Below are 25,680 nucleotides of genomic sequence, written 5' to 3'. Positions count from 1 at the left end.
ACCATTTTTGGTCTTTTACTCCCTTTTCGTGCGGGGTTCCTCAGGGGTCTACCCTCAGTCCCATTAGTTTTTTAGCTACTTTTACTTAAATATCGAAATGAGATGCAAGAGAAAAAGTTCATGCCTGGATTCTGGTTGGTGCAAAACAAAGATGCACCAATTAATGTGTTAGAAATCAAAATAAGAATAAATATAAGACATTTTCACCTCCAGCTGAAACTGTCAATATTTTTAGATCCGTTTCTCCCTTTACATGTGGGGTTCCTCTGAGCTCCATTTTTGGCCCATAAGTTGTTTTTTTTTACTACTTATACGTGTTTCAACTCTTAAATACCAAAATAAGATGGGAAAGAAAAAGTTCTTGCCTCAATTCTGGTGACACTAAAAAAAATGTATCAATAAATTAGCTGGATATCAAAGTTATTAAACTTTTCCTTGATTGGCAGGTTAAATACTTAAAAATAAGACATTTTAACCCCCAACCAGAAATCAATGGGAAACTAAAAACTCCCATTGATTTCTGGTATAAATCTCCATTTACATGTGGAGTTCCTCTGGGCTCCGTCCTCAGTCCCATTTCTTTCATTCTCTCATTTTGTTTGATCCACAATTACTACAAAGCAGTGATTCTTATCTTCTGTATGTCATTCAAAAGTGGGTGATCCAAATTGCATAATTATTCCCTAAATTTGTCATAAAATTCTCTGAGACTAAACCAGTAAGTCATTTCATTCAGGTGTGTTGGCCCAACAAAAAAATTATATATATTCTATATTTATGTGATTAGTTTTGAAAAATATCACAGACTGAAAACGCTCTCGTTTCCCAAAGTTCCAGAATGCAACAGCTGGGAATATTTTTTCCAGTTGTGATTCCATATCTGAGGCTCCACCCACATGCCAAACCTGACCAGAAGTTTGAAACGGAAAAAAAATAATCAGTAAAATTTTTATTTAATTAAAAAAATTGTTTTTCCCCATTTCAAATCATTTGTTTAGTATCAAAATGTATTCCAAATTTTTTCAAACAAATGTTATGGCCCCAATGTAGCTCCATAGGGAACAGAACTTTGATCCAGACAACAGCTGAAGGTAAAACTCAAACATTTTTTTTTTAATTTATTGTTAAATTGTGGAGGGAAGAAATGCAATTGGTCCAAAGATCAATTAGTTACAGTTTCTATGTCATTATAAGAAACTGATTATATATTATTTATTCAGTACAGGGGCCACGGCCCCTGCTGGCCCCCATTTAGATCTGCCCATGGCTGTAATACTCAATATGTGACAATTAGATCATATTCTACATTTTAGCTTTAAATTTGCAAATACCAACCCATGCCTAGTTCCCACTAACGTTTCATTTTTATGATTTATCCTTCAAACAACCGGAATGTCAAAGTATTCGAGGTATGACTTTTAAAAAAATCAAGTAAGAAGTTTTTCCTCCTGGTTTCCTTCACACATGCAAACGAAAACCTCACAGAAAAAAACTCGCAAAAAAACATCGAATCGCAACATTTATAGGTAGAAGAATTCACATAGACACATTCTGCAGAGCCATGATTTGTTTGGACCGTTTGGACATACAAACATTATTATTATTATTAATATTATAATTGGCGAAGGTCACTTTTTTTCCAGAGCATTCGATATGGAATAAAAGCTGCTACTGATCGACAGGTGTCTGCTTTACGGTGGCAAATCAGGGCCGATGTAAAGAAAAGAAAATTAATTCCACTAAAAGATTCTGATAATTTTAGATCAAGTTCAAAAGTTTTCAAGAAAAAAAACAGGAAATTCTTTTTTAAAAAGTTGAAAATGTTCAACTTTTGAAACTCAGTTTTAAGTTTTTTCAAGTATTTCTTTAGTTATTTATTTTTATACTTTTTGAGCTTCAAAATTTTCAAGTTTTCTTCTAGAAAATGTATGAAATTAATTTCAAAATTTGGAAGTTTTTTCTAGCATTTTTCTTCACATTTGAAGCTCAGAAATTTCTAATGTTTTTTTTCAAAAGAAATTATGACATTAATCTCAGAATATAGAAGTTATCTCTAACAAATTGTCAACTTTAGAAACGCAGAAATTTCCAAGTGTTTGTTTTTAAATCTTTAAGATTAAAATCAAAATTTCTCTTTTTTTCTAGCAAATTTTCTACTTTTCAAAAGTCAGAAAATTCAAAGTTTTTTTCTAGAAAATTTTATTAATTTGTCCCCAAATTTATCAGGTTTATTCTGGCAAATTTATGACTTTTCAAGCTCAGAAATTTGCAATGTTTTTTTCTAAACAATTTCTGAGATTAATCTCAAAATATAGGAATGTTGTCAAGCAGATTTTCAACTTTACAGTTTTTATAAAAATTTATGAGATTAACTCAAAATTTCTCAGTTTTTTTCAACAATTTTTCTACGTTTTAATAGTCAGAAATTTCCACGTTTTTTCCCCAAAAGATTTCTTAGATTAATATCTAAATTTCTATTTTTTTCTAGAAATTTTCAACTTTCCAAGCTCAGAAATTCCCAGGTTTTTCTAGAAAATTTCAGAGTTTTGGTGGAAATATTTCTTTCTGTCTACAGCGGCCCCAACACGCCGTTGTTCATCTTCACCTCCTTCCAAAAGACGGAGGGAAGTTTTTTTTAAGCACCTCAGAAAAACATCCAGAAAGTTTAAATACAGCATGAAAACCTGAAACTAAATGAAGGCAAAGAGAAGCTTTACAGTAAAACGGAAGCTGAAACCAAACATGCACGTACAAAAGCTGGAAAAGAAAATAGTTGTGGCACCCTTTAACCTTCATGTTTTGTTGTTTTTCTGTCTGCTATTTATAATCTGTACAGAAGCAGAGAAAGTCCTAACACTGAACTCCGTCACCAACGAGCGAAAGTGTCGGACAGATCAACTGTCCTCCATCAGAGGGGGAAACACAGCCCAGCTGCTTCTTTGTTTTTGTTTATTCCTTTTTTTATTCCCATTTGTGGCTTTGGGGAGCCTCTGCAGCAGGAGCCTCTGCAGCAGGAGCCTCAGCAGCAGGAGCCTCTGCAGCAGGAGCCTCTGCAGCAGCAGCAGGACGGTCAGGGCGCCGTGTGCTGCAGCCGGGTTCTCCGGAGATGCTGCCGCCGGGCCGCAGCCATCAGAAGTAAAGCGCCGGCTCGCTGCTGTAGTCGGACAGGGAGGAGCTGTCTGCCGGAGTCAGCTGGACACAAAACCACGTTAAACACCGTTACATGAGGTCAAAGGTCACAGCTGGGCTCAACTTCTCCTCATGTTTCTTGGAGAGGACCAGAGACTTTAGGTCAGAACTCACTAGAATTTGCTCAAAATTTAATTTAGAGTAGGAAATTAACTGTGATTTATCAATCATTTAAATAATTGTCTATTAATTTATTAATCGATTAATCATTAACTGGAGTATAGACTCAAAAATGATCATTTGGTGAAAAAACAACATATTTAAAGCAGTAATTAAGCCAAAACCAAACAAATATGTAAACATTTTATTCAAATTTACTACATGAATGCATTTTAGAAAATAAAATGGTTATTTTCTTATTTCAAAAAGGAACTGAATTGTTCAATTCTCATGTATTTCTAAAATTATATAACAAATATTTAAGCAGTTAAATGAAAATGTGTAGCATTTAAAAAAAATCTAATTAATCAATTAATCGTTTATTTCTTATTTTGATAACTTGGGTAAAATATTTTGCATCATAAATGCAAAATATATATATTTTATTAAAGCTTTACCTTAATCACTGCTCCCAATATGTTGTTTTGTTTTTAAAAAATGGACTTTTTTGAATCTGTATACTCCAGTTAACGATTAATCAGTTACTAAATTAGTGGACAGTTACTTCAATAATTGGTTAATCAAGATTAATTTGATTAATCAGTTCAATCCTACATCAGAATCAATGCTATACAAGCATCTAGTTTCAAAATTTTGTTGCATTGTGTTTATATTTTAAACTTATTCACCATCATTATTAATAAGAAAAAAAACAATATGTGAGGCTGGAAAACATCTCAAATCCAAACATGGAGCTTTAAGTTTGTGTTGAAGTGTTTTTTTCACTCTTACCATGACCTCCTCTGTGATCTGCGGCGAAGTGGGTTCTTCCAGGTAAACTTTGTCTTCTTGTTTGTTTTCCTGCCAGGTGTTGAAGTCCACAGAGTGCTTGGGAATGTAGCTGGAAAGGTCTGAAGACAATTAGAAAAACACATTATTGCTTAATTTATTCAACAAATTCGGAAAAATACATTTTTGTAGAGCTTTTATGCACATAATAATGTAAAGAAATTCGCTTGTAATGAAACCAAGTGTAGTTACAGGTTTTCTCCAGTAGGGGGCTCTGAGGTTCCACTAATAAATCAGATCTGGTTTGATTTCAGAGGTTTTACTGTATATTTTCTTTAACTTTTCTACATAAAATACTACCTAACATCTTTCTATATAACTTAAGATAGTTTTTAGCTCAGAATTGTTCATATTATTTCACATTCTTAACACTTTGTAGGAAAAATTCCCATTTTACCAAACAAAAGGTTTATTTTTTATAAGAAAATTAGTAAATAGGAGAAAAATTCCACCTCATGGAGATAAAACTATTAAAAATGTATTTTATTAACTGTCACCACTTCAAATAATAAAATGTATAGAGCTAATCCCACTGTTACCGCACACCTCACTACTGTCTCACTGTTTTCATTCGATTACTTGCAGAAGTATTGATGAAAATTAATTTTTTTAAGCAACTAAAGACTTAAATATATCTTATAGGAACTGTATGTGACAGACAAACACAAAGTAATACAGAATTGTCCAGTGGAAGGAGGAGGATGCCTGATTTTTTATATTTTTGTACAATTGGTAATCTGAAAAGTGTGGAGTGCTTATTCTATTTTAGCTTCTGTTCAGTCAGAATGGTCAGAACATGTCTGTGAGCATCTATTTTCAAATCTAGCTGCAGAAAGTAAGTCTGGACTTTGACTAGGCCTGAATTGTTCTGTTAGTTTGGTTTCGCTCTGACGTCGGGTCTCACCGTTTCCGTTTTCGGAGTGGACCGGCGATCCGACCAGGCTGGGTCGAGGGATGTGGAAACGTCCCACCATGCTGGGCTGCTCGTCCGCCGGCGTCCCGTCCTGCTTGTCGTCCTCGTCCTCCTCGCCGCTGTCCCACACGCTGCTCTCTGACGGATACTCGTAGGTGCTTTGGAGGCTCGACTCGTTGAACGAGATCGTCAGCTGCGAAGAGACACAGGAAAATATAAACTTTATTTCTTTATATCCGTCATAAACCTCGAAAAGTAAAACATATTCTGTGTCAAGTGCTGACAGCTGTGGAGGCACAGATCAACAACAACTGCTATAAATCAAATGTAACTAAGGCATTTTCTTTAATTTTTACATTTTATCTTTATTACTGTTGCATCATTATTACTATATTTTTATTATTTGTGACTGAATCATCTTTTTTAATTTTATTTTCATTATATTTTAATTTTTTTACTGTTGCATTTATTTTAACTACCATACTTTTTATGTGACTGAACCATTTTTATATCTTTATACATTTATCTTGGTCTATTTTTACTTCCATATTTTTATAGTTATTGTTTTTATTATTATTTATTCCATTATTACTTTACTTGTATATTTCTAAGCTGACAGTCTAGGAACTCTATTAGTAATTCATGACCTCCTGTTCCCCTGAGTGTAAACATGATGCGACACAGAGGCCCATCTCTTCTCAGCCACTCTTCAAAATGGGAAAGATAAGAACCTACTATTTAATTAAGCCATATCGACAATAACTACTAACTTAAACTTATTTACAGTCAAAGCAATAATTAAAAAATTTAAAGCAAATAAAATTCTGGATGTGGGAACCAAGTTAGATGATTAAGATGGAAAACGGCACATTTTGAAAGAAATAAACTGTAAAATAAAACAGTTTTCAGTGAGAGATTATGCGTTTTGACTCTGAAAGAGTCGAAGGTGTTGATGTTATTGTTGGATTGTTGGCGTGTGATGCAGATTAGGACAGATTTAGATTAAGGATGGTGTTGGGCAGCCCCCGTTTAACCCACTACTCTTTATGTTTGCATTGTTTTTTTTTTTCTGGTTGCCATGGCAGAACGAGAGCAGGAAGTGGAACAGTTTAGCCCGCATGTATCAATAGCACCTTTTATTTTGAACCAGTTGTGGTCATTATGGGACGCTACAAAAATAAAGTCTTAAATTAGCAAATTTTTTGCTTTTTCCACCAACAAGCTGGTTTATGCTTCTGAAATTAGCTTCCATTTTTTAGCCCATTTCCTGCTCATGAATTCCAATTTTTAAATTCAACAATACTTTGTTTATCCTAAAGTGAAGTTAAATGTTTCATAGCTCAATAACCAGGCAGCAGAGACATTAGCAATTATCCTGGATGACGACATGAGTTGCTAGCATAGCGATGCTAATCCACTTCCTTTGCTTTTGTTGTTTCTCTTTGAATCTCTGTCTGGCCGAACTGTTAGACTCTGAAGTAGGGGATACGGTCTCTACATCCATGAAGCACGCTTTTCAACTCCTCTGTGATTTGGAGTTGTGGTTCAAATATTATTCCAACTTTTGAGACGCTAACTAGATGCTACCAGTTGCTACACAGTTGCCACGGTTACTCGTCTTACTAACAGTCATAAAGTATGAAAAAGTAAGACCAAAAATCCTTCCAGCGGTACAGTATTCAGAACCAGAGTGAATAATAATCACACTCAAGTTGAGTACTTTTAAGTAATATTCCACTTGTTTTAAATAAATAAATAAAAATTTAATTTCAAAGAATCAGCTTTATTTTAGCTTCAGTCAATAAAACAAGGTCAGTAACAGCAATTCAAGTTAATATTGAGCTGCTTTTTAGCCTTTTCCTGTTTCGCTGCTAACCGTCGCGGTTAGCTTCTCAGGGCTAGCATTCCGTTACCATAGCTACCTTAACAAGAACATTCCCAAAATAAAATCTCAGGACCTTAACCAGCCGAGACAAAACCAACTTCACTCGGTTGGTTGGCCTTTACAGTTGTTGTTGGGATTTTAAATAGGTGAAAAGGGCAGCTAACGTCTTAAACAAAATCCTTAATATCTCTTTAAAAACGTCTGAGCGCCTCGACGACATTTCATAAATGGATGGCCAACTCAAGACTTTCCCAGAGACAACAGACGGCGTGTTTAACCCACTGAGATCTCTGTCTGGTGGAGCCGTTGTTCAGGCCGGATTACACGGCTCGGCTCGCCTGAATCAGCGGCCGCGAGCCGCCAAACAGACGCTTCTAACAGCGCCAGTCTGGAGACCAGCGGGCCAAAACACGGAGCTCAAGCAACGAAGCCACCTGGGCCGCTGAAGAGACGCCAACCTGCGGATACCGAGGCAGAAAGCGCCAGTGGAAGGGGACCGAGCGGTGGCTCTGCAGCGTCAGCAGATGATAAACACTGAGTAAACATGCAGTAATAAGGAAGTGACAGCCTGTCAACTCATAAAGTGAAAAGACTCAAAGTATCAAGCTCTGCTTTGGGGGAAAAAAAAGGTTGTACATTTCCGCCAAACAAAATGTTCAGATTCACCTCAGAAATTTTCCAGGAAAAAAATGTAGAAATTTCAGTTTCAAAGTCGAGAATTTGCTTTAAAAAACTCCAAGAATGAAAAAAATATTCTTTTTTATTAATTTACAAGCTCAAAATGTAAATCACATTTTTAGCTGTAAAATGTAAATTACATTTACATTTGGATGGATGGATGGATGGATCCATCCATCCATCCAAATGGTTTGCAGCCATTTTGTTTCTTTCCTCGTCTTTACCGCCTATCACTGACTCGGGTCTCTGAAATCAGAACGGTCTGGTCAAAGCTCGACCAGGAAATTGCAGATAGGAAATCAGAAAACGTTTTATAACGACTATAAAACAAAAACAGGTCTGAGGCTGAATGTCTTTTTAAGTGAGAGTTAAAAGTTTTTATGCTTCTTCATCACAACCACAAAAAAAACTAAAAAAAAAATTATACCAAGATCCATTTTTAACCAGTGAAGAGCTCAGTTCCTCTTTAGCGGGCGGTTATAGCTCAAGATGACTCAAAAAGCCACTCATAGTTTATAAAAAAGCCACTTTCAACATGTTCTGACCGCTTGTAGGCGTCACAAACGCAAAATGCTTTTATTTCTTCCTCTGCTGTTGCCATGGAGATCGAACCTTTGCTCTGCGGTGTCCACAGTTACGATTCCTGTTCTAAAAACACAAGGGAATTAGCTCAGGTGTTAAGATTATCTGGTCAGAACGCTGACCAATCGGAGGAGCCGTTCCACATATTTATAATCCCGTAAAGCCTGTGCAGGCGTGCCGCAGTGCAAAGGTCATTCAGGAGAAGAAGAGGCCTCATCACCTGCAGCCTGACCTACATTTGATACCGACGGAGCTAAATGTTCAAATTAGCTTCACATATCATGGTTAACATGGTTAATAACGTTGTTATTTTTCACGTCCTGGGAGGAATTGTAAGGTGGAAGAAAATGCTGAGAGGAATCAAATAAAAATCTGAAAAGTGTGGCGTGCATTTGTACTCAACCCTATTTCCTAGGACACTCCTTAATAAAATCTAGTGCAAAACAAAACTGGACTTTCTGGCTGAACTGAACTGAACTCTTGTTAACACTGGTGATAATGCTACGTGTTAACAAGAGTTAGCAATTATCTGAGTAATTGTTAACCAAATGAGTAATTGTTGATTGGAGTATATATATGGATGATGTCACATGCAAAATCCCGTCCCGTCTCCCGCTGGAGGGCAAGAAGCTGCCAACAGACTATGACTAGCATTGGTTTTAGCTGTTAAGTTGTCAAAATAACGCGCTAAGTCTTAAATGTACGCCTGATATAAGAAAGAAAAAGAGACGCAGTGCTTTGCTACCATGATAACTAGATAAAGTCGGGAAAAAGTTTAAATTAAGAAAAAAATAGCACAGCAGAGGGAAGTAGGTCAGCTATGCTAGCTTGACTATGACAACCATAACATGTAGATATGCTGTGGAATTCATTGCCTCTGGGTTCAGCTAAAACATTTTTAAAAAGCTTTAAAAAATAATCGTCCTTTTGAGCACATGAGCAAAATTTCCGGATGTAAACAATAACATCCAACGGCTCCATGTGGCGCCATATTTAATCATTCAGTGAAACTGATGTGAGCAAAGAATGATGTGTGGTGTGTTAGCAACTGGCGACAATATAATTATAGACTTTTTCCATGCAATTAGAGAATATTCCATCATTTTACATGCCACATTGAGTTGGTCTATCAATTAAAATGTCAATAAAATCCACTAATATTTATATTCTATGTGTTCAAAGTGACAAAAGTCACAAATTACTCAAAGTCCCCATTGAAATAACTTTGTAAAATGTGTCGGGTTCCAGGATATTGACTCATTTCAGCTGCTAAAAGTCTTGAGGAAACAAAGACTTTCTCTGCTAGAGCGGCATTGTTTCTCCGTCTCTGGCTGCCAAAGCCGAGGCCCCATCAATAAATCAGGCTGAGCCGCTGGGCTCGCTTCCTCTTTCACAGTCTTTCACTTTTCCTTTGGTCTGCCCTCGCTGCTCTGCCCTCGCTCTGCATCCAAGTCAGTGCGCCAAAACAAAGATGGGACTTTTAACTCTTTACGAGGTCTGCTGCTGACCCGGACCAGATATTTGTTTTGATGCTGAAAGCCGCCACCACCAAGGCAGGAGTGGTTTGTCCTCTTTCCTGAGGGAGAATGAAGCGGAGGGGGGAAAAAAGGAAGGTCCACCAGCAGATTTAGGAACGCCGTCATTCTGGTTCACCACACGGCGCAGAAACAGGAAGCCGCGGCATCAGGGACGGCCTTCGTTTTATATTTACCAGAAAACCCACAATGCACTGCAGGGTGAAGCTTTAATGCACAACTTTAGGCTGAACTACTGCAAAGATTTGGTAGTGAACAACAATCTGACACACAGAAATACAGAGAACAGCCCCAAAAATCTGCTGTTACTCCTCCAGGCCTGTAGGTGGCACTAAATATAAACCCTTCACATGAGGCTAACGGTAAAGAAAGCAAGAATGGCAAACAACAAACTGCAAAACAAGTCTTTGATACTGACGTTCTGCAGCAGAAACGCCAAAATTATTCTGTCCCTTCAGGATTTTGCGATTGTTTTTGTGATTTTTTTACTAACAAAATTAAGGAATTTTGCGATATTTGCGCTCATGTCTAACAGTAAATGTCACTTTTTGCTATCAATCACAGGCTACAACTTGTTGCTAAGTAAAACTGAGGCAGCATTGTAGTAGATGTAAGAAATACTGCCCCCTGTAGAGGGGAGGTAGCATCACTCAAACCAGATGTTTTTGCCAATTTTTGTGAAAATTTAAAAAATAAATTTACAACTACACACTAACGTGAAAAAATGTGGGGATCTATTGAAGGCTGAATTTTGGGGGGAAATAAGTCAGCATATTGCGAAAAAGAAAACAAAATTGAGATTATAGTCAGAAATCTGAAAAAAGTCAAAATTCGGTGGTAAAAAAATTCTGAATACTGAAAAAAAAAGTTCAAAATTCAGTGAAAAAAAAGTCAAAATTCTAAGATTAAAGCCAGAATCTTGAGAAAAAAATGGAATTCTGCAAAAAAACAGTAAAAATTCTGCGAGAAAAATAATCCTTTTTTTCCCCTAGTGGCACTAATCCTCTTCCATAGATAATGTATTTTTGTATGATTGCACCAATAAATAGGCTCCGAATTTCTTAATTATAAGAGATTAATCGATATTTACTTGAAAACATTCTCTTATCTACCTCTGGAATATATTTAGCAGCTAGTCAGACAAAGAAAATGGCATCAGGCATTTTGGAGAAACTGCAATCAGTTCGCCTCTAGTTTTCTTAAAATATCTTTTCATCTTTATCAGAGTTTGCATTTTATGGAATCTTTATCATACTAGATCTCGACATTATCTAAAAATCTTCAACTTTCTTTAATTTTCCCCAGTTGAAATGAAAAAGCGCAGTCAGAGGACAGAAAGCTGCGGAGGAGATTATGTCTCCATCAGTGTCCTGATGAGCGGCTGCCAGGAATTTCTTTCCAGGCCAAGTGCCATGCCATGTCCCCGATTGGTGAAGCGTGGTTCCTGCACAGAGCTCTGACTGCGCCTTAAGTTTAACAACCTCACTGAAGCTGCGCCACAGTGAAACCGCCGCGGCGCATTTAAGGCGCTGCAGCTGCAGATTTCTCAGAGTTAAACTGAGTCTCTGGATCCGTTTCCACCATCAGACCAGCAGACCGTCCAGGCTGAGCAGGTGCCTGATTAGAGCTAATCTCCAGCAGGCAGATAATATTAGACCACGATGATCAGGCTGCAGAGCGTCAGCTGCATCACTGCCTCAAAGCAAACCTGCACGCTGCAGCGGCAACGTCCAACTGAGCAACAGGCAACGCGCTGCAGCAACAGGCAACTAGAGAACAAATAAAAGTCAGTTTTGATCACTTCTCCTCATTTAAACACATTTCAAAGAGTAATAATGAGAGTGAAGTAATTTTAATAACATGAGATTAAAATCTCATTTCCAAAGTCGTAATATTACAACTAAAGAATAAAGTGGCTTTTTGTTTTGTGCAAATTTCTTACCTTTGGATCTTAAAAATGTAATAAATAAATTCTAGAAAATTTGTGGTATTTCTGAGGTTTATAATTTTTGGAGCTAAACTTTTACCAGTTTTTTTAAAATAAATATTTCATTGTTTTCATTTTTAAAGAAATTTCCTGAGATCAACCTAAATATTTCAGGGTTTTCTTTCTTGAAAATCATTTCAACATTTTGGAACTCGAAAATGTTTGGGTTTTTTTTGTAGAAAATTTCTGATATTCATCTAGAAATTTCTAATTTCTTCCTCATAAATTTTCGACTTTGGGAGCTCAAAAATATTCATTTCTGAAATTAATCAAAAAAATCTCGAGTTTCTTTTTATTTTTGGAGCTCATAAATTTCCTTCATCTCAAAATCCATCATAAACTCCAAACACACACCCAGTTTTTGTTTATTTTGTTTATAAAGCTGCTGGTTACTGAACGACTCCACCCTGGTGAAAGAACGGATCAAACAAATGGAGTCATTATTCCAGTTCAGGGTAAATGTTCCTGCTTCGTGTGATTTTAAATCTCAGATAGAATTGTTTCTGTCAAACCAACGTAGGCGGACGCTGCTGGAAAGCGTGTTTACTCTGTCGGTGTGAGTCACGGAGATAATAGTTCGCCTTTAGCCTCCTGTGAGTGAATATCTGATTGGCTCCAGGGTTGGATTATCCCTGATAAGAGCCAGAATAAAAAAGCAGGTGGATTTCTGAAAGCGTTCCTGCCGGTGAACCAGGTGCGTAAGGCGACACCGGCAGGGTGGAGATCCAAACCCATCGGACGGTCCACTCCCAACACACACAACCACCCACCGTTCATTGTTGGTGCGTTTAATGGCCGACTGAAAAAGTTGGAGGTTTAGGTGTGTCTGGAAAAGCCTCAATGGAGACAAAAGGAAGGTCAGAATGACAGGATGAACGGTGGGAAAATCATTCTGAGGAGAGAAACCGACTGGATGTCAGTCCTGATGGGAAACACTGGAGAGGAATCAGGAAGCGCTTAAAGACAGACTGGTTACGGTTTTATCTGCAACATCAACAAGCCACAGAGAAATACAACAAGTTACAGTTTTATTAGTCATTTTAATTCATTTAGAAACATAACAAAGGTTTCCTATGTGTTTATTACAATATGATATTAATACGGAAATCAGACATTAAATATGGATGGATGGATAAACAGATGGATGATTGATGGATGAACAGATGGATGATGGATGGATGAACAGATGGATGATGGATGGATGAACAGATGGATGATGGATGGATGAACAGATGGATGGATGAACAGATGGATGATGGATGGATGAACAGATGGATGGATGAACAGATGGATGGATGAACAGATGAACAGATGGATGATGGATGGATGAACAGATGGATGGATGAATAGATGGATGATGGATGGATGAACAGATGGATGGATGAACAGATGAACAGATGGATGATGGATGGATGAACAGATGGATGGATGAATAGATGGATGATGGATGGATGAACAGATGGATGGATGAACAGATGAACAGATGGATGATGGATGGATGAACAGATGGATGATGGATGGATGAACAGATGGATGATGGATGGATGAACAGATGGATGGATGAATAGATGGATGATGGATGGATGAACAGATGAACAGATGGATGATGGATGGATGAACAGATGGATGGATGAACAGATGGATGATGGATGGATGAACAGATGGATGGATGAACAGATGAACAGATGGATGATGGATGGATGAATAGATGGATGGATGAACAGATGGATGATGGATGGATGAACAGATGGATGATGGATGGATGAACAGATGGATGATGGATGGATGAACAGATGGATGGATGAACAGATGGATGGATGAACAGATGGATGATGGATGGATGAACAGATGGATGGATGAACAGATGAACAGATGGATGATGGATGGATGAACAGATGGATGGATGAATAGATGGATGATGGATGGATGAACAGATGGATGGATGAACAGATGGATGATGGATGGATTTTCTTTTTTATATAATTGTATTGCATTGTATTCTAATTGTATAATTGTATTGTAATTGTATTCTATAATTTTAAGTGGTTAAATAAAAAAATGTGCAGAACATGCCAAATTTCATAAATTTTTAAAATTAATATTAATCTTAATCAATAAAATACACAATTACTAAAACAACCGTTAGCTGTCGTTTTGTTTTGGGGCAATAAATAATATTTCTAAGCCTTCTATAACATTATAAAAGCTTCTCGTTTTAAAATTATAAATCACAGAAACCTGCAGCAACCGCACTGACGTCAAAACCCGTCTAGTAAAGAGAGGGAGAGAGAAAGAGAGAAAGAGAGTCGTTCTTATGCTGCAATCCTAATGACGGGATAGAATGGCCGCCGCTGGCGTTGCCATGGCGACAGGCGCCATGGATATGAGACGGAGGGAAACGAGAAGGAAGAAGAGAGATGAAGCAGACGAGCAGAGGTTTATGCGAAGCAAACGGGGAAGAAAAACAAAACGACCCCGAACCGTAGAAGACAAAAACCGGAGGAAGACAGCCACGCTCTGTGACGTGCTGCTGACGTCACGCCGGGAGCGTGGGACAGCGACACGCGCGCCCGAGGTTTCAGGTGGACTCTGCTTCTGCCAGGAGATTATTTGAATGAAATTTGCATCAGAGGTACAAAACGTACCACATCAAACACGCAGCGGAAAAACAGCTGAGTTTGTATTATTTTTAAATCCTTAAAGCTAAAAAAGAAACAATCCGGGGTAGATGGGTTGAAAAAAACAGGAGAGGTCTCACTCTGATTCTTTTTAAAAAATAAAACCCGTCCCGTCTTCTGGCGTCCGCTTCAGCTCCTTACTCCTAAACACACACACTCTGAATTAAACATGACGATGATAGTGGGGCTTTACTGGCTGAATCCTAATCACACCGACTCTGTTGGCTGCAGCCCGAGGGCCGTGTGGGAAAACTAGCATTCATACACACACACACACACACACACACACATTTACAAGTTTCAGTGTGAGCCACAGAGTGTGTCATAGTTAAAGAGAACGACACATCTCTCTTATTTGGAAGTCAAATCTACATCGCAGTCTGAGAAAAAATAGAAACAGAAGTAGCACTTCTCAGATGTGAGAGTCATTTATTGTAAATATAGCAGCTCATTTATGACTGCGAATATGGCAGATAGAAAAAGTACATTTCCTAGAAAAAAACTCAAGAAATGTTGAGATTAAAGCTGCAGCATATAACTTTTCTTTATGTGTTGAAAATGTCACACAATGATGGCAGTATATTATGTGAGACAAATAATCTGTGAAAGGATCCATCTCCTCCCTGAGCTACTATTGATATCTGAAGAAATAGCAATAGCGATATGGTCACTGCTCCAACCAAAAACAACCAATCAGAGCCAAGAGGAGGGTCTTAGCGCTGTCAGTCACTTCATGTACTAGCTGCTAAATGTGCTACTAGCAGTGAAACAACTTACTTACAATAAAACCGTTTATCTGCCGTCATCAATAGCCATGCTAACTAGCCTTAACATTCACAAAATGCTATGCTAGATGCAGCGTAGCCACGGTGGGGAGGATGAGCTAACATCCCCCTTCTGGCTCTGATTGGTTGTTCCTAGTGAGCACTGGGAGCACTGGGAGAAGGCAGAAGAGGTAAATTTATCACAGATTCTCTCTCATACCATTCTGTCACAACAAAACAGTTTCAACAAATATGTGATAATATTATAAAAGTTACGTACTGCAGCGTTATCTCAGAAAACTCGGAAATGTCTGACCTCAAAACGTTGAGAAAACAAAATCTTTAATCTCACAAAACAACTTGGAAATTTTTGAGTTTTAAAAGTGAAAATGTTTGACTTTTGAAACTCAGAAATGGTCAAAAAATTTAAAATTTTGGACTTCGCACTCATAAAATGTCCATGTTTTTTGACTTACAAAATTTCTGAGCTTAATCTCAAAGTTTCCAAGTTCCTCCTCAGATGTTTAAGATGGAATCTCAAACATCGGATCTTTTACCAATCCGTGAACGCACCACACCAACAACAATGCTTCCTGAGATAAAAATCAAAGTTTCCATTGTTTAATATCAAGTCAAAATGAAAAAACAGAAATGTAAGAATCCATTTCTTCAGAGGTTTTTCTGTTATTTCCTTCAGCTGCACCTGATGCAGCGCCACCAGAGGTGAGGAGGGGAACTGGTTGTTCAAAGTGTTTGGTTGGTTTGCCTCAGTGCAGTGTGAACAGCAGCAGCTGAAAATGTAACTAATGTTGAAATTTTGGTCTCAATCGACCCCGGTCTGCCAAAATATTAAAATATTATTGTTTGCACACCAGGAGAGAGAATATATTTGGCATAAACAACCTTACACCAGTTGTGAAACGTCATTGTTTGGAGAAAAATCCACCATGAATTCAACCATTTATCAGATAATGTTGGATCCTGAACTGATAAACTGGAAACCTTACAGTCTTAGAAGGTTGAACTATAACTCAAATACACCAATAAATCCGTTATCTCAATAAACTTAACCGGAAGGTGGGATCGCTAAGGGATTTAAATACCAGTCCATCAGATCAATAATGACACACATCGTCATAATCCGTTTATGCGACTCTGGTTCTGTCTCTGAGAGGACAAGGAGGCGCGGTGGCAGGTTTTAGGAAGCATAAGGGAGGAGAGAGCAGAGATGGGGAATGTCTGCCGGGCGGTAAATAATTAAACACAATGGACTTTCTCACCTGTAGCCCAGACGCACAATGTAAATGTAGGAGCGTGCCCTTTCATTGGCCTTCCTGTGTTACAGGGAGCTTTTAACCATGCGGGGTATATTTAACCCTCCAGGGTGGAAGAAGAGGAAAGCAAAAATCCATAAACTGCATCTAAAATTCAGGAAAATGCAAGTCTGACTGATAAAACAGGAAGAGGAATGTTCCGAATGCAGTCTGGCCTGTTTTACACCAACACATTACAGATTTGGTGGTAGCTGAAGCTGCACATCTGCACTCAAAGCCATGTTTTAAAAACAAACCACATCAAGGTTCTCTTGGAACCACGCCGACGTGGATTCCTCAATTCCCTGTAGAACAAATTTGACTAATCAGCAACCCTGAAACCACATTTCCCAGGATCCCACAGTGTCTTGTGGTAGGTCACTTCACTTCCCAATCAATGACCGGACCATGCTAGCAAAATTGTGCTAACAACAACTCTCTGTGTGGAAGTTGTAACTACAGAGAGAAGAATCAAAAAGTTTGAAATCAAGTAAAAAAAAAAAAAAAAAAAAAAAACATAAATGCAAAAAACCATATTCTATGACACTGCACTGCCAGAGAGCGAGAGAGAGCAATATATCAGCTGATAACAGGAAGATTCAACATATTCCAAAAGCATATAAATATTTTAATTTCAATTACGTCTAGCTAATTGGAAACTCAAAAGTCTGATCTTTTCACCATCAGTGAGCGCACCATGCTAGCAAAGTCATGCTAATAATGTTTGGTGGCGTGGAAGTTGTAGCTTCAGGAATTACAATCAGAAATGTTTCCATTGTTTTGAGTTGTTTAAAATCAAGTCAGAAGAAATAAAAAATAAAATAAAATGTAAAAAGCCATTTTCTATGATACTGCGCTGCCACAGAGAGAGATCAAGACTTTCAGCTGGTAACAGGAAGGATTAGCAAATTTCAGAAGCATAGAAAAATCAACCAGTGACCAGCAAAGTCATGCTAACAACAGAATTTGTTGTGTGGAAGTTTTAGCTATAAGGAGAAGAATCAAAGTGAGATATTTCTATTACTTTAAATCAAGTCTGGAGGAAAAAAAACTTAAATGTAAAAAGCAATTTCCTATGACACTGCACTGTGTGCAGTGTCTCTGAGTGAGAGAGAGCAAGACTTTCAGCTGATAACAGGAAGGTTCAACAAATTCTAGAAGCAGAGACTTGATTTGAATTGTTTAATTTTGATCAGTCCTGATTGGTTGATTACCTAAGCTGGAAACTCAAAATGTCTAATCTTTACCCAACACATCACATTAGCAAAGTCATGCTAACAACAGTCTGTGTGGAAGTTTTAGCTACTGCAAGAATAATCAAAGTCAGACGTTTCCAGCGGAACCAGAATTAGATTATTTTAATTTCAAGATGGATGAAAAGCAAAATAAAAATCCATAAACGGCATCTAAAAATCAGGAAAATGCAGGAAAAACACACCAGCTTTGGTGGCAGCTGAAGCACATCTACACTCAAAGCTGTGCTTTAGTGACGGTTTAAAAACAAACCGCATCAAGGTTCTCTTGGAACCACGCCGAGGTGGTGGGAAGTCTGGATTCCTCGATTCCCTGGAGAACACATTCGACTAAAGCAAACCTGAAACCACATTTCCAAGGATCCCAAAGTGTCTTGTGGTTGGTCACTCCTTGACGGCTGGAGTTTTCAGTCCAACTCAAACAGCCTTCCTGTACCGAGAACATGTGGACTGGCCTTTCTGCTTACCAAAATTAATCCTTACTTCACATCTAATGCCATAAATCATTGGGAAACTCAGTACAACTTGGTCAACACAACTTTCTACTGCTAGAGAAACAACCAGAGGTTAACTAATGACTTGTGAAGCCATTTCAATGTGTAGGAAAAGACAATTGGCATGTTGAACAATCAACAATAAGCTAATTTGCTCTACAGAAGGTTTGAAAAACGGGACAGTGTTGAAGTCAAACCACCCAATCCAAGGCCGAGTTGAGACCAAAGAAACCAAGAGAGAAGAAAAACCAAGACAGGGCTATAAATCGTTTATCGATTAATCAAATAATTGGTTTTTTAAGATTCCATTTTTGGAAAATCTGGATTTTTCTTCACCAATGGGCTCATTGGGTTCCCATTGTTCAGTCATGTCATCCCACCCAGAGCCGCCATCTTGTTTTACAGCTTCTATTTATTTGGACTTTGGATTCAGGTCAACGCTGTGATGGAGTATTAGACCCAAGCTAAGATTTTATTTTTAATTACAAGAAGAAAATCATAATATTAGTAGAATGAAGTAGTAATTTTATGTGATCAGCATGAAAAATAAAAAATTAGGAATGTTAAAAATCTTTTGAACTTGGTATAATATTAAAAATACCTACTTTTAATACATCAGCATCAAATTATTATCAGTAGCAGGAATTTGAAACTATCATATAAACTACTGTAGCTGTTTTGAAGAAAGGACAACAAAAACTTTCTTTTTTGTTAAAATGACAAACTGTTTTTGTCATTTTAAGATGATTATCTGGTAAAATTGCATCTTTTTAATTTGAATTTTTTTTAAACCAATATTATGACTATATTCTTGGCTCTAACATCCAATCATATAAGTAACAGAAGAGATGATTGGAATAAAAAACACATCTCCTTTTATTTCTATTTCAGAAAAGAAAGTGAGCAAAATTTAATAATTGATAAAAATTGGATCTCGTAGGAAAAAAAAAATATATATTTTAAGGAAGCGAAATGACAATTTATGTTCTGCAGAACAATTACAGCTCAACAATGAACAGTATCTGCAGTAATAATAATTATCTATCAAAAATAATGACATTATGTCAAACAAATTTACATATTTCCTCCAAATCTCGGTTTAATACGACTATATTGAGTATTTTTGCACCATCAGAATGTCATGACTAAAAAAGAACAAAGTGATCTGCAGTAAAAGTAGCTTCCCACAAAGTCACATTTATATGTAGCCCTGTTGTTCGGAGCGTTTACATATCCAAATGCTGCTTTTTGTGTTATGAGGCTGTGCAGCTGAGAGTCAAATGAAAGAACAACGCTTTGGTTTTCCAGCCGGTTCAGCAGAAACATGGACGCCTCGTCAGAGACGCTAATCCCAGCGTCTGCATCCAAATGATGATGTAAACGAACCGCAGAGTTTGGAAGTTTTGGTGGGAGGTTAGAAGACGAGTTTCGGATCCGTGTGAAGCAGAGCGGCTGCATTTGTTTAACGCCTGAGTCACGTTGAGGTGAATTGGAAAAAAAAGGGAGAAGAAGAACGGGCAAAAAACTAAAAACACCACGGCTGAAATGATTAATCAAATTAATTATGATTAATCGGATTAATCAATTATTTAATAATTGTTAACTAATTCAGGAATAAATTAGTTGTTAACTAACTATAGACTCAAAAAAGGATTATTGAAATAATCATCAACTAATTTAGTAATCAATTAATCGTTAGCTAAAGCATACAGCCTCTAAAAAACCCTTATATACAAATAACATATTAAAGCAGTAATTAAAGCAAAGTTACACTAAAATGCATACATTTTGGATTTAAGATAAAAACACCTTCATCTGTAAATATGTTTTAGCCAGAACTCCTAAAGTGGTACAGCGTTAGCTTCATTCGGTTCAAAATCACTAAAGGAATTATACAGTTTTACATTTTTGGGACATAAAATGTTGTTCTTATTTAAAACAAAAACCTTAATTATTTGCATATTTTAATGCACTTCTAATATTGTCTAAAATGGCTTAAGTAGTTAAATAAAAAAACTGTAGAATGTCTCATTTTTTATATTCGATTAATTGATTAATCGTTAACTGAAGTACAGACTCATAAAAGGTTATATGGTGAAAAAAGAATGTAATTATTTGTTTATTTGTGCCTTTCAATGTATTTTTAAAATAATGTAAAAAGACTTACATGGTTAAAAGAAAAATCTGCAGAATCACATTTTTAAAATCTGATTAATCGATTAATCGATGTCACACTTATCAGATTTTTTATTGAAAAACACTTGATAAGTGAAACAAATTGGCCATAACTCCAAAAACAGTAATGTAAATGAATCAACTGAGCAAAACTCTGGAAAAAGTGACAAAAATCTGGTTCCATCTTCCTTCTGCTGTTATAACCAGCAGTTAGAGGGAAGAGAAACTTCAAAAACAAACTCTGCCGCCTCCACGACTCTCTGCAGCCACATCTATCACTTCCAAGAGGCTCTGCCGTCTTCCATTAAACCGGCAGGAAATCCAGGCACTCTGCTAAGCGGAAGTCAATCCCAGTCTGTGTTTAACCTAAAAACTCTGAGCGATTTTATGCAAATGGAGGAGTGACGCGGAACAAGAAGCTGCTCTTGACCTACATACAGAAGCTCCAACTCCAACAGAGGCTTTTCCTCCAAACGGTCCAATGGAAACACCAGGAATCAGGCTGGGAGGAAGGAGAGGAGTCAAGTTTCTGATGGGAATGGGGTTTAAGCCAAGCTCCTCGTTTAAAAAAGTTTTATATTTTCAGGGGGGAAAAAATCCTCAATACCGGGCCAGAACTCTGAGGTGCGGTCGCTCTGGTTTTACACAGAGAGAGAGAAAAACCTCAGAAATGATCCGGGCCGGGCCCAAACCTCCAGCCTGCTCCGAAACGAGCAAAAACACGACGAGCAGAAAGATGCTGCTGCTGCTTCACAGCTTCTGAAGCATCTTCAGCAGCAACGATGAAACCAGACAGAAGGTCGAAGTGTGAGAGACTGAAACAGAATCTCAGGCTCAGAGAAACTCTGAGGCTGATGGATTCCCAGGACAGAGACATTCATCAAAATATTAAATAAAAATAACATTTAGCTAAGAAAACCTGTTTGTCTGACATCCTAATACATTAAAACAGTAAATAAAAATAATATTTAAAAATATAGTTTTTATTTTTTAAACGTTTTGTTGATATGATTTTAAAAATTTTTACTTAATATAAAAAGACACTTAAATTAAGAAAGAAAAGTTTTGTTGATCTGTTTAGTATAAAACACATAATAAATAAAAATGATATTTAAAAATTTTATTTAAAAAAGTTATGTTAAAAAATATTAAAAACATTGAATGTAAAAGTTTGCTTGATTTGTTCACTAAAAACAAAAATTAAAAGCATAACAAATAAAAATTATATAAAAAATTATTTTTTATATTAAAAAGTTATGTTCACGTCTTGACTTAAAAATAAATGAATTTCATAAAATTCATATTAAAATTTTATTCTTGATGACTTTTAAAATTAATAAAAATAAATATAATAAATAAAAATAATCTAGAAAATATATGAATTAATTTGACTAAAAATAATTTGTTGATCTGTTGGTTAAAAATGAATAAAAATTTAATAAATAAATATAAATACTAAATATAAAACAATATATTTTTAGTTAAACTTTTTGTGTACCTGTTGATTAAAAAAATAAAATCTAAAAATATTTTTAAAAAGGTTTTGTTAATTGAAGGCATTCACATCTTTTAGACTTTAACAGCTTTAACACCTAATCCAACCAAAAACTGAAATGAATTTCAAAGGTTTAAAGAAACATGGTGGTGGCAGCATCATGCTGTGGTTGTTGAGCAGGGAAGATTAGGTTAAAGGGAAAACGGATGGAGGAAAATCCAGGAGAAGCTTCCGTCCAGCAGCATTTATGTGACTTTAAACTCCTCACAGTTTGAATGTGAAAACATTCTACGTGTCCACGGGAGAGGACGAGGTTTATGGTGCAACCGCAGCGTCAAATAGAAGCACAGACAGGAAACAAAGCTTCACATGCAGTCCTCAATCTGACATCAGCCCTGCAGCGGCTCGCAAAATTAATTAGCAACACTCCATGATATTTAATTAATCCCAAAAGCACGTGAGTCAGAAACGATTAGCCTGGAGCAGGGAGGAATCAGAGCTGCGATTTTTAAAGAAAAACCTAAATATGATTCATGATTTAATTAAAAAAATAGATAAAAATGCCTCAGGAGTAAACACACTGCTCTTTAGGAAGCAGGAAATGTAGATGGGATTGGTCAGTTAACGGAGCCACCTGAAACAGTAACACACACACACACACACCCCTACACACACGCCCACACACACACACACAAAGCAAACAAAACAAACAAAAAGAGTAGAAAAGCACAGCGAGTTGCTCCAAACGGCTGTGTAAACACACACTGCTAATCCACTTAGACATAAAGAGCCGCAGCAAACCCAGAGATTGGACGCAAGAGATTTAGATCCACACACACACACACACGCCAACACACCCCCACACACACACACTGTACAGCTTGGCTGGACAGACAGGTGCAACACTCCTGTGTGACGTCAGACTTCCTAGTTTAGATCAGAGGAAGATCCAGACTCAGGGAATAGAAATACTTTTTCATTCTGCAAAAAGTTACAAAATCCACTGATTTCCTGTGTTTTCTTCAAGGTTTGATCTATACGGAAGACCATTAGTGCCACTGAGGAAAAAAAAATGGAATTCTGACTTTAATATCTGTGAGATTAAAGTCAGGATTCATTTTTTTCTTTGTAGTTTGGACTTTTTTCTCAGAATTCTTAAAATATAAGTCAGTATTCTTTACATTTCAGAAAAAGTCTGAATTCTGAAGAAAAAATGTCCAAATTCTTTATTTGATTTGAAAAAGTCAAAACAGCCAGAAAAAAAGTTGGGTTCTTTTTCCAGAAAGTCCTGAAATATTTTTTGTAGAAAAATAATATGTGTTTATTTTTAAAAGGCTGACAAGTCAAAAATTTACAAGAAAGAAAAGCAGAACGTTTTTGATTTTTTTGGAAGATTTACAAATGTCCAAAAGTTTTGATTTAACTCAAAAATTCTTATGTTTTTGTTTCATCCTGAAAAATTTCTGAGATTAATCTAAACATTTCTGAGCTTATTGGAAGAAATTTACTCCTCTTTTTTCTATCCGCAACAGCCCTAATGTAAATATTGATGATGTTTCTGTTTTGGTAATATTTTGCTTCCCTACATCAGAAAACCAGAGGAGTTCCTCTCACCTTCTTGCCCACTGAGCCGGTCTTGGACAGGCAGGACTTGGCCAGGCTCTGGTACCCTCCGATGACCTGGATCTCCTCCACAGCAGGGTAGCGTTTCTTCAGCAGGCTGCCCAGCTGGGCGTACTGGGGCTGCGGGGGCGTGGACCCCGGCGGGGCCTCAGCCGGAGCCTCCTGCTGGGGTTCCGGTGGGCTCTTCTGGGGGTCCGCCGATCTCTTAGGCACCACGGTGAAGGTGTTGCCCTTTTTCCTCTGCACCATGGGGCTGGGGACCGGCACACGCTGCGGGGGCTCCACCTCAATGTCGTCGATGTTTGTGACTGGCAGTTTGTCCACTGGGGGTTGCTTCGGAGTTGGAGAGACTGGTGAGACTGGTGAGGTCGGGACCGGTGGAGAGGAAGGAGAAGGAGTTACTTCCGGTTCCTTCTTCTCCTGTACTTTCTCTTCTTTCTTCTTTGTTGGGGAGAGGGGGGGTGTTGGCACTCCTGGCAAGGGCGAGGACTTGGTCGGACTTGGTGGTCCAGGGCTGGTGGCCGCAGTCGAGGCTTGCAAGTTTCGCTTGGGGACCACCGTGAAGGAGTTCTTGGACTGCAGACGGAGGTTTGCGAGGGCCCGAGCCTGGGTGTCCCCGTCTGGGATCTGGTCGATGTCCGGCTTCGGGGAAGGACGGATCTCAAACTCAGACGTCGCACGCAAGACCTTCGAAGAGACGGGCAGTGAGGAGGACTCGGCACGGGCACGGCGGGTCTCCGGAGAACATGGCACCTTGGGTTTGGGGGGCACCTCCGCGGCCTCCCAGTCGCGCTCCCTGGTGGGGTTGCTTTGCCCTCTGTCTGGCTCGTCTTTGGGGACGACGCCCCCTTCAAACCTCTGTCGGAAGGACAACACAGGCTGGGGTGAACCTGGGTGGTGCTCCGGCTGTGGCTTTGCTTTGGAAGTCCAAGGAGTCTGGAAGACGGGTGATGTTGGCTGGCTGCTGACACTCGGACTTGGCCTGGGCTTTGGCACCAGATCTGGCTGTGGCTTGGCCCAATGTCTTGGCCTGGCACTGGCACTACAATCCAGGTCTAGAAGGTTCTCTGTGCTGTGCGACTTCTTCTGAAGCTTTCCATAGTTGCAGTCGAACTTCTGGAGGATCCGGCTGACCCTGCCTTGGCCCTCCCCGGCGTCTCTGGGGCCATCGGGGTCAGGGCGGCCCAGGGTGCTGAGGTTCTCCTCACTCCGGCTTAGCGTGGTGTCGTAGATGACCACCTCCTTGGCTCTGATCTCCGTCACGGCGCTGCCTCTCCGGTCCAGAAGGTCGTTCAGTGAGCTGTAGGTGTCCACCCCGTTCTGCTGCCAGCTTTTACTCTCTCCGGCCTCCTGGAAGTAGTCCTGATCCGACTCTATGATGATGATGTTCTCGGCCCGGATGGTCCGGATCCCGGGGACGCTTCCGTACAGCTCCAGGATGTGCTGGACCGGGCGGGCGGCGTTCTCCCGGTCCTGCCGCTTCCGGCGCTCCTTCTCCAGCTTGATGAACGGGTTCTCCTCCAGCGGACCCAGACTCTCCTGGAGCACCAGGCTCTCCCTCGGTGCCGTCCTCTCCGCCGCCGCTCGGGGCTCTTTGTTGTTGGCGAAATGTTGGCTGGCCGTGGTGATGGTGTAGTTCCGCCCGGACACGCCGCTCGCCCCCCCGTCTCTCCTCGCACTACCACCGCCGTTACCGTTCACATTCCCCGTTACATCCCCGTTGATGTGATGCGACCCCGCGGCGCCGCCGGGGCTCGTCTCCGGGGCCGGGCTCCCCGCGGAAACGCCGCCCTTTGCCTTCCGTCTCTCCAGGATTTCTCGCTTCCAGGCCGGCATCCTCGGACTCTCTTGGCCGGCGTCTTGGCGGAGGACGTGGATGTCTCCCCCGCCGGACATTGTGCGCGTTTGGTGGTGAAGGAAACGGGGGAACTCCGAGGCGGACTCGCCGCGGTCCGCTGCGGCGCTATGAGGGCTGTTATCCGGCTGTGACCGTACCTGCAGCACCGACCAGCGGACACACAAACATCCCTTCCTCCGCCGCTTTTCTCGCTCTCTGCCTGCTCACTGTTTAGCTCCCTTTCTCCTCACATCCCTTGAAAGAGGCCACGCCTCCCCCAGACGCTGATTGGTTAACGACACGCCCACTTCCTGACTATAACCACGCCCCT

The 25,680-nt window shown here is 39.0% G+C and overlaps 2 protein-coding genes and 1 long non-coding RNA gene across 3 annotated transcripts in view; 1 reads left to right on the top strand and 2 right to left on the bottom strand.

Annotated features, from left to right (window-relative positions):
- Nucleotides 1-25,680, top strand: part of LOC114149750 (protein NLRC5-like) — a 1,536,511-nt gene that overhangs the window by 256,270 nt on the left and 1,254,561 nt on the right. The gene's annotated exons all lie outside the window — the stretch shown is intronic.
- The window catches only part of LOC114149825 (uncharacterized), a 461,125-nt gene that overhangs the window by 195,880 nt on the left and 239,565 nt on the right, over nucleotides 1-25,680 (bottom strand). The gene's annotated exons all lie outside the window — the stretch shown is intronic.
- Nucleotides 1,960-25,680, bottom strand: tprn (taperin). Its single transcript, XM_028025869.1, has 4 exons — nucleotides 23,504-25,680; nucleotides 5,042-5,243; nucleotides 4,081-4,199; nucleotides 1,960-3,192 (listed from the first exon to the last, which is right to left on the bottom strand). Exons 1-4 carry the CDS (start codon nucleotides 25,406-25,408, stop codon nucleotides 3,130-3,132), a joined length of 2,289 nt encoding a protein of 762 aa, XP_027881670.1. The 5' UTR covers nucleotides 25,409-25,680; the 3' UTR covers nucleotides 1,960-3,129.

Source organism: Xiphophorus couchianus, chromosome 8, assembly GCF_001444195.1.
Source record: "Xiphophorus couchianus chromosome 8, X_couchianus-1.0, whole genome shotgun sequence".
Classification (NCBI taxonomy): Eukaryota; Metazoa; Chordata; class Actinopteri; order Cyprinodontiformes; family Poeciliidae; genus Xiphophorus; species Xiphophorus couchianus.
The sequence above is the reverse complement of the archived record's forward strand: the minus strand, read 5'-3'. Positions and strand labels throughout refer to the sequence as shown.

Bases quoted from the DNA above. Each gene is read 5' to 3' on its own strand.
- tprn (XM_028025869.1), bottom strand. From the start codon at position 25,408: ATGTCCGGCGGGGGAGACATCCACGTCCTCCGCCAAGACGCCGGCCAA. The intron at 5,244-23,503 runs GTGAGAGGAACT...GTCTCTTCGCAG, and splicing joins CCGGCTCAGTGGGCAAGAAG to CTGACGATCTCGTTCAACGA. The intron at 4,200-5,041 runs GTGAGACCCGAC...AATTGTCTTCAG, and splicing joins CCACTCCGAAAACGGAAACG to ACCTTTCCAGCTACATTCCC.